Source organism: Podarcis tiliguerta (assembly GCF_965153285.1).
Source record: "Podarcis tiliguerta genome assembly, chromosome: 1".
Taxonomy (NCBI): domain Eukaryota; kingdom Metazoa; phylum Chordata; class Lepidosauria; order Squamata; family Lacertidae; genus Podarcis; species Podarcis tiliguerta.
The window spans coordinates 117,784,298-117,794,003 of NC_139534.1; the positions used below are offsets into that span (position 1 = coordinate 117,784,298).

Below are 9,706 nucleotides of genomic sequence, written 5' to 3' on the forward strand. Positions count from 1 at the left end.
ATACAGGGCTTCCTCCATCCCACCAGTGTTTAGAGTGTGGGATTTGGGGTATTTAAATTTGGGGTGGGCTGGGAGGTCTTCACCTTTCTGCCTTGAGAGGGTTCAATGTGTGAAAGTTCACCCCAAAAGTGGTGTCAGAGTATTTCCCCCCAAAAGTTTTAAATGCCTTTTTGTAAGACACATTCTGAATCAACAAATGCTGATTCAGAGAAACCTCAGATATGTATAACTGGGTGTGGGGGAAATTGTGGAAAGTTGATATAAAATTCACAGATTGCATACTATTAAGAGAGAATTACACGAAAATGATGTATAGATGGTATGTCACACCAGTAACAATGGCAAAGATGTTTAGGAAAGAAAATAACAGGTGTTGGAAATGTAAGGAAAAGAAAGGAACATTTTATCATATGTGGTGGGAATGCAAATGCATTAAAATATTGGGAAATGATATACCATGAATTGAAAAAAATGTTTAAAATGAATTTTGTTAAACACCCTGAAGTCTTTTTCTTAGGTATCTCAAAATCAAGAGCTACCAAAAGAAAAATGGACATTATTTATGTATGCCACAACAGTGGCAAGAATCTTGATTGTACAATATTGGAAGACAGAAGAAATACCATCAAAGGAACAATGGCAAGAAAAGCTGATGAACTACGCAGAATTGGCTAAGCTAACAGATAAACTACGAGAGAAGGACAAAAAGGACTTCAAAAGAGTCTGGGAGCCATTTACAGTTTATTTGCAGAACAACAGAATGGACTGGGTTCACTGGCAGGATTTGAATAAACTTTCACAATTTCATTTGAGTAACAGATATTTCAGATATTTCAGAGAAATGATAAGGGATTTTATTTTTGTGTAGGAAAATCAGGATACAATAAATAAAACTAAATAACTGAGGGGGAGTTGAGGGAAGTCCAAAGGAGGGGAGGGAGAATAATTGTAAATAACATGATGAATGAGATTTGTAAAAAGATATGTTTAACTGAGGATTGGAGAAGATCAGTCTACATCCCAATCCCAAAGAAGGGAAGTGCCAAAGAATACTCCAACTACCGCACAATTGCACTAATTTCACACGCTAGCAAGGTTATGCTTAAAATTCTACAAGGCAGGCTTAAGCAGTATGTGGACCGAGAACTCCCAGAAGTGCAAGCTGGATTTCGAAGGGGCAGATTTCGAAGGGGCAGAGGAACCAGAGACCAAATTGCAAACATGCGCTGGATTATGGAGAAAGCTAGAGAGCTCCAGAAAGACATCTACTTCTGCTTCATTGACTATGCAAAAGCCTTTGACTGTGTCGACCACAGCAAACTATGGCAAGTTCTTAAAGAAATGGGAGTGCCTGATCACCTCATCTGTCTCCTGAGAAATCTCTATGTGGGACAAGAAGCTACAGTTAGAACTGGATATGGAACAACTGATTGGTTCAAAATTGGGAAAGGAGCAGGGCAAGGCTGTATATTGTCTCCCTGGTTATTTAACTTATATGGAGAATTCATCATGCGAAAGGCTGGGCTGGATGAATCCCAAGTCGGAATTAAGATTGCCGGAAGAAATATCAACAACCTCAGATATGCAGATGACACAACCTTGATATGCAGAAAGTGAGGAGGAACTAAAGAACCCTTTAATGAGGGTGAAAGAGGAGAGCACAAAATATGGTCTGAAGCTCAACATAAAAAAAACGAAGATCATGGCCACTGGTTCCATCACCTCCTGGCAAAAAGAAGGGGAAGAAATTGAGGCAGCGAGAGATTTTACTTTTTTGGGCTCCATGATCACTGCAGATGGTGACAGCAGTCACGAAATTAAAAGATGCCTGCTCCTTGGGAGAAAGGCGATGACAAACCTAGACAGCAGAGACATCACCTTGCCAACAAAGGTCCGTATAGTTAAAGGCATGGTTTTCCCAGTAGTGATGTATGGAAGTGAGAGCTGGACCATCAAGAAGGCTGATCGCCGAAGTACTGATGCTTTTGAATTATGGTGCTGGAGGAGACTCTTGAGAGTCCCATGGACTGCAAGAAGATCAAACCTATCCACTCTTAAGGAAATCAGCCCTGAGTGCTCACTGGAAGGACAGATCGTGAAGCTGAGGCTCCAATACTTTGGCCACCTCATGAGAAGAGAAGACTCCCTGGAAAAGACCCTGATGTTGGGAAAAATGGAGGGCACAAGGAGAAGGGGACGACAGAGGACAAGATGGTTGGACAGTGTTCTCGAAGATACGAACATGAGTCTGACCAAATTGCAGGAGGCAGTGGAAGACAGGAGTGCCTGGCGTGCTCTGGTCCATGGGGTCATGAAGAGTCGGACACGACTAAACGACTAAACAACAACAACATGTTTAACTGGGAGTGAGGCTGGCACTCAGACAAGATGGACATAGCAGGGAGGTTTGCTATTAGAACTTCATAGGGAAACCTAGAGTTTACCCAGTAGTGGGTAATGTGGGGTTGGGAGGGATTATTGGGTTGTTCTTGTTTTTATTGCAGGCATAGGCAAACTCCAGCCCTCCAGATGTTTGGGACTACAATTCCCATCACCCCAAAAATAAATTATTATTATTATTATTATTATTATCTCTGACCACTGGTCCTGTTAGCTAGGGATGATGGGAAATGAAGTCCCAAACATCTGGAGGGCCGGAGTTTGCCTATGCCTGCAATACATCATCAGTTTGCCTGATGTATTGTGTTTTTATATCGTAATTTTATCCTGTGAACCTGTGGACCTGCGGGTATATGGCAGGATACAAATTTAATTATTATTATTATTAATAATTCTAAACATGTTTAATTGGTATTAAACTCAGGGAACATTATTTCCAAAAAAGCGCACTGAGGAGCACAGCAATCACCGAGTAAAAATTTATGATTGCTTTTCATGGCAAATTTGAAAGCACCACAAGGCAATTCCTGTGAACTGAACTTTTTGTGATCGGTCTATCTATGAACGCAGGCTCTCTGAATGAGTTATATCCCTCATATCCATCTCCTTCCATTTCCTTAGTAATTCTAATTCCTGCACCACTGCTATATTTAATCCAAATGTACAGAATTCTTTTACTGAGAAAACAAATGGTTTGAACCATAGGGATTAAACCAGAGATGCTGAGAAGTGTGTGATTCAGCAGTCTTCCTGAGCTACTTGTAATGTGGTGAAGTTGGAGGGTGGGAGTGGGGATAATTTAGTCCTCTTATAGACCACTTAAAGGTAAAGGTAAAGGGACCACTGACCATTAGGTCCAGTCGAACGACTCTGGGGTTGCGGCCAGTATAGCTTCCGGGTCATGTGGCCAGCATGACTAAGCCGCTTCTGGAGAACCAGAGCAGCGCACGGAAACGCCATTTACCTTCCTGCCGGAGCGGTACCTATTTATCTACTTGCACTTTGATGTACTTTTGAACTGCTAGGTTGGCAGAAGCGGGGACCGAGCAACGGGAGCTCACCCCGTCACAGGGATTCAAACCGCCGACCTTCTGATCAGCAAGTCCTAGGCTCTGTGGTTTAGACCACAGTGCCACCCGCATCAATAGACCACTTACTATATATTTAAAAATGTACTCAAGTGGTTTGTAATAAGGTGTCAAAGACTCTAAAACAACAAAGAGTCAAGGTCTCTATCAGTCACAGCTTCTCCCAAAGAATCCTGGGAGTTGTAGTTTGATCAATGTGCTGGGAGTTGTTAGGAGTTACCTACTGTCTTCACAAAGCTACAACTCCTAGAGTTCCCTGGAAGAGGGAATGATGCATAATACACTAAATACTGGAATTCTGAAAAATCACTTTCATTTTCATGCTCAGAGGGGAAAACCGCAAAATATACCTTTACTCCTTCAGGACTTAATACCAATACCATGACTCTGTGAAAGGCATTAAAACGCAAGATGGGTCCATATTCATTAGCCCTGTGAAGGAAGATATTTGAACAGTAGTAAAAAGTGACCATACGATCAAGTTAATGACCATATTTATCAAACAAGGTGTAAGAAATGCTGCTGCCAAACTAAGCACATACTAGAACAAGAGACATCGTATTTTTTCTTTGTTTCTAAGGTCATTGCTGTGTAAAGACTTGAAAGGAAATTCCTGAACATGGGTTCACTTAATAATAAAAAAGCCATATCTCTAGTGTCAGGGATATGAGAATATGTGCCTCGGCACATAGGGACCGCTGGAGTATATATAAAATATTCAAGAGAGAAATGAACTGCCCATAGTACTCCATGCTCCGGTAACTTCCAGATGGGATGACTGCAATGTATTCTACAGGGAGCTTCCCTTGAAGATGACTCAGAACCGTCAACTGGTCCAAAACACAGCGGCCAGATTATCTGCTGGAGTTTCCTTTAGAAGCCCTGTTCTAAAACAGATGCATTGGCTGCTGGTTCCTTTATGAGCCCAACATCTGCTCACACTAGCCTATAAAGCCCTAAATGACTTGTGCCTCAAATAACTGACAGACTACCCCCTACAGACCCCTTGAGGTGTTATGTTCAGCAGTGGTAATTCCACCTCCCTCAGAAGTTCAGAGGTGGCGGCAGCCCCAAAGAAGGCATTCCCTGTCGCAGATATTAAATATTGCACAGTCTGAAGTGACTGGAAGCATAAGAACCGACTCCTTTGGAAATGAAACACTGCCGAGGCCCACGGAAATATTATTGGAAATTTTACTGGCAAATCTTTATTTACAACAGAATTAAAACATCAAAAACATCCACACAATGTCTTGTGCGGTGCAGCACAGGCTTGGCACCTTACAAAATATGTAATGTTAAGCAATATTATCACTTGTCACGGTCAGAGAGGGACTAACAGCCACCACCCTTTCAAGATGGCAAATTTGCAACTCAGTAGCTTCATCACATGACCAAAGGTTCACTCTCAGTACCCAGGCAAACAAAGCAAATTTCTACATTGGCTAATCAGCTTTCAACACCACAAACACAAAATTATATCACACCCAAGTATCTGCTTCTTCAGCGAGGCTAACATTTAGAGTTTTCACACTTCTTCTGAACCAGATGAGAACTAGTTATCGTATTATTTTATTATTGACGAAGTATGTACAATTAGTAGGTGCCACACAAAATTTCAAAAAGAACAGCTTCTGTCTGCAGACATGCATTTAAAGATTTTTAAAAAAACAAACAAACCAAGACACCATATAGACTGCTGGAAATGCAATTCATTATCTCATATTTAAAACTACTTGATTATTATTTTTTTACATACCATTGCAAGAAGAGCTGATGAGCACATTCATTATTTTTCAGCATTCCCCATAGCATTGGCAGGTGGCCCAAGAAAAAGCTGCAAAAAAATGGTAAAGGCAGAATTTAAGGCATGTAAGGCACACATATACATGGAATCATAGAATCACAGAATCATAGAGTTGGAAGAGACCACAAGGGTCATCGAGTCCAACCCCCTGCCAAGCAGGAAACACCATCAGAGGAAATGCAGTCAGGTGAAAAGGAGGACCTGGATCCTGCCCCTTTAATCATTGTCAAGGCTGGCTCCACAGCCAGCAAGATGATGGTGATGGTGATGATGATGATGATGATGATGATGATAATAATAATATATTCTTTATACCCTGCCCATGTGCCTGAGTTTCCCCAGCCACTCTGGGCAGCTCACAATCGAGTGTTAAAAACAATACAGCACTAAATATTTAAAACTTCCCTAAACAGGGCTGTCTTCAGATGTCTTTTAAAGATAAGATAGCTGCTTATTTCCTTGACATCTGATGGGAGGGCGTTCCACAGGACAGGTGCCACTACCGAGAAGGCCCTCTGTCTGGTTCCCTGTAACCTCACTTCTCGCAATGAGAGAACCGCCAGAAGGCCCTCGGCGCTGGATCTCAGTGTCCAGGCTGAACGATGGGGGTGGAAACACTCCTTCAGGTATACAGCACCGAGGCCGTTTAGGGCTTTAAAGGCCAGCACCAACACTTTGAATTGTGCTCAGAAACATACTGGGAGCCAATGCAGATCTCTCAGGACCGGTGTTATGTGGTCTCGGCGGCCACTCCCAGTCACCAGTCTAGCTGCCACTTTCTGAATTAATTGCAGTTTCTGGGTCACCTTCAAAGGTAGCCCCATGTAGAGTGCATTGCAGTAGTCCAATCAGGAGATAACTAGAGCATGCACCACTCTGGCAAGACAGTCCGCGGGCAGGTAGGGTCTCAGCCTGCGTACCAGGTGGAGCTGATAGACAGCTGTCCTGGATACAGAATTGACCTGCGCCTCCATGGACAGCTGTGAGTCCAAAGTGAGTTCCAGGCTGCACACCTGGTCCTTCAGGGGCACAGTTACCCTATTCAGGACCAGGGAGTTGGAGTAGGGCAGAGCTGTGTGATTTGATATTTAAAAAAAGGTAAAGGACCCCGACAATTAAATCTAGTCGCGAACGACTCTGGGGTTGTGGTGCTTATCTCGCTTTACTGGCCGAGGGAGCTGGCGTACAGCTTCCGGGTCATGTGGCCAGCATGACTAAGTCACTTCTGGCGAAACCAGAGCAGCGCACGGAAGCGGCGTTTACCTTCTAGCCGGAGCAGTACCTATTTATCTACTTGCACTTGGACGTGCATTCAAACTGCTAGGTTCGCATGATTTGACATAAAGGTAAAGGTAAAGGTACCTCTGCCCATACGGGCCAGTCGTGACCGACTCTGGGGTTGCGTGCTCATCTCGCTTAAGAGGCCGGGAGCCAGCGCTGTCCGAAGACACTTCCGGGTCACGTGGCCAGCGTGACGAAGCTGCTCTGGCGAACCAGCACAGGCGCAGCTCACGGAAACGCCGTTTACCTTCCCACTATAAAGCGGTACCTATTTATCTACTTGCACTTAGGGGTGCTTTTGAACTGCTAGGTGGGCAGGAGCAGGGACTGAACAATGGGAGCTCACCCCACCGCGGGGATTCGAACCGCCGACCATACGATCGGCAAGTCCTAGGCACTGAGGTTTTACCCACAGCGCCACCCTTGTCCCTGTGATTTGACATACAATACACAAATTCTATCACCAGCCAATGGCTCCTCTCCAGATTTACACACAGTCTTGCTAATTTTATGAGTGGAATGAGAACATAGACTATGGCAGTTCCTCCCGCCCCCCAATTATCTGCCAGCTGAACAGGGCAAACTTGTGGATCCCGTCTTGCAGAAGAGGTACATCTCTGGAAAATTCCAGCGTGTTAAGAACCAGAGACTTACAACATCAAGACTCAGAAGAGGACCCAGCTGTTGGACTTGACTTTGATGGAGCTGCCTGTGGAAATCCCCACTTCCTTGCTCCCCCCCCCCCTGCCCAGACCACACCTAGACCTTTCCTTCTCTCAAATACTGGGGTTACACAGGAATTGTTCTTGGGGCAGCAAATTATTCCAAAGGGAGGGCAAAACACCAAGAGATGAGTAGGAACAAATGAGAATGTTGGCCTTGCCTCCTATCTCAGGTTCCAAATATTTTAAAACTTTTTTTAAAAAAAGGAAGTTGGGAATCGGGTGCCAAGGTTGGCAGTCCCTGATTTATGACATCTTTCTGTGTCCCTTTAAATGTGTTTGTGGGAGGAGGGTTATTGGTTTGCTTTTTATTTTTAATGTGCATTTCGTGTTCTCGTTTTGTATTTTTATATTGTGAATCTCCCTGTGATCTTCAGATGAAGGGCACTATACCAATTTAATAAATAATAACAGAAAAAGTAGTAATAGAGAGAGCCAGTGTGGTGTAGTGGTGAAGAGCGGTGGACTCGTAATCTGGTGAACCGGGTTCGCTTCCCCGCTCCTCCACCTGCAGCTGCTGGGTGACCTTGGGCCAGTCACAGTCTCTCAGCCCCACTCACCTCACAGAGTGTTTGTTGTGGGGGAGGAAGGGAAAGGAGAATGTTAGCCGCTTTGAGACTCCTTAGGGTAGTGATAAAGTGGGATATCAAATCCAAACCCTTCTTCTTCTTCTTCTTCTAATATCCCAAGGAGATATGCTGGTGCAAGATGGTGCTGTATGTTTTCTCTCTTCTCCATTTTAGCCTCACGGCAACCCAGAGATGAAGGTGAGGCTGAGAGTGTGTGTGACTTGCCCAGTTCCATCTAGAGAGCTTCAGTCTAATACTCTAACCACTGCACCACACTGCCCAAGAAACAAAAGACAGTTGCCAACTGTGGTGTCTTTGCTCACTCTAACCCAACTATAGCTTCATATGTAAGGTTAGGTTTAAAAACTATCTTGAGTTCTTATTAATATCCAGAAGCGTGGGTCTAACTGCAAGGGGCGTGGAACTGCACACAAAGCTTCTTTGTGAAATTGCCTGGACTTCCACAAGCTGGGAAGGAATCTGAGGGGGTGCAGTTTTAGTTTCTCGGCATTCTGCAGGGTGTTTTGCTTTGGGGGTGGGTGGGTTTTGGCTTCAAGTCTAGACCAGCCTTGACCCCACCTGCTACCTAGTACATCAACAGACTGCACTGCAAGATTGCCATAAACTCCTCTCTGCTACAATGCGGTCCCCTCCACAGTAGACTGTACTTGTATGGGGGGGGGGGTTTAAAACATTATTTAAAGCTCAACATTGTTCATGCAATAAGATCTAAATCTGAAACAGCAGGAGTCTCTTGGCACAGATCTTGCTTCTATCCCGGAAGAGACAGGTGGAATACTACCAGACTGCCACTAATTTCCGACACGATTCAAACACAAATGCAAGTTCCACAATTCAAGCTGATCTGCTGCTGTTGCGTAACAAACAAACAAACAAACAAACTGGACGACTTTTTTTTTTTAATGTTCCTCGGAATTTATTTGCAAAAGGTTGGACAACACCTGCTATTTATTGAGTATTCACTGCAAACTGATTGCGGGGAGGTTGCAGATGTTGCAAACAATCAGGTCCATTTCCCCCATGGCCACGGGGCGGGGTCTGATTTGGGGAGGGGGTTCTTTGAGCAAGTAGAACACCAAACCAACTTCAACTGTGCGACATGAATTTGCTCCAGTCTGGATCTTTGCCAAAAGCAAAGAAGCGAAAGGAAAATGAACTGGATAGCGCCTGACCAAGATGCATCATAAGCGGGTTGCTTGGAAGGAGTGGGGGAGTGAGGGAGGTTGAACCTCCACATCCTAAACCCGCCACTTACGAGAGAGTAAACCCCATTGAAGTTTGCTTACTTTTGAGCAAACATAGGCATGCGCGGGAAGTCCCCTTGAACATAGCAGGGGGCTTCCTTCTGCGTAAAAACGCACGGATTGTACTGGGAAGAAACCAGGAATGGCACTCTTCGAAAGATTACTACCCTCCAGATATTTAGGGCTACAAGTCTCATGAATCCCAGCCAGCATCGGGGGTGGGGGGTGGGGATCCAGGCCGCTGACTGCTGCTCTGTAGTTTATCCTGCTTCCCTGGATAGAATCGTGAAAGGAAACTTGTCGACGCTCCCGCTTCTTACCTCGCCCTCGGGGCGCTGGGGATGTAATCGTATTTCATATGGAGTGATTTTATGTAGCAGCAGTAGAGGCCAAACGCCAGGAGGGACACGGCCAGCAAGAGGCGCAGCAAGCCCCAGATCACCTCCAGCGCCTCCATGGCGGCCGAGAACTCAGCTTCGGCAGGAGCGAACCTCCGCCTCTGTCAGGCAAGGAAAGGCCTTTAGACTGGGAGGAGCCAGCGCGCAAAAAGCCTTTCCCTTTAAAGATACAGCCC

At 44.8% G+C, this 9,706-nt stretch overlaps 1 protein-coding gene across 2 annotated transcripts in view; it reads right to left on the minus strand.

Moving 5' to 3' along the window:
• Positions 1 to 9,640, minus strand: part of LOC310676138 (cholesterol 24-hydroxylase-like) — a 28,804-nt gene extending 19,164 nt beyond the window's left edge. For both annotated transcript variants that reach the window (XM_083437530.1, XM_083437531.1), the window contains exons 1-3: positions 9,453 to 9,640; positions 5,248 to 5,325; positions 3,839 to 3,920 (exon numbers count right to left, since the gene is read on the minus strand). In XM_083437530.1, coding sequence (XP_083293656.1) covers positions 3,839 to 3,920; positions 5,248 to 5,325; positions 9,453 to 9,589 — 297 coding nt within the window. In that variant the 5' untranslated portion in view covers positions 9,590 to 9,640. The remainder of the gene's footprint in view (positions 1 to 3,838; positions 3,921 to 5,247; positions 5,326 to 9,452) is intronic.
• Positions 9,641 to 9,706: the final 66 nt, after the last annotated feature.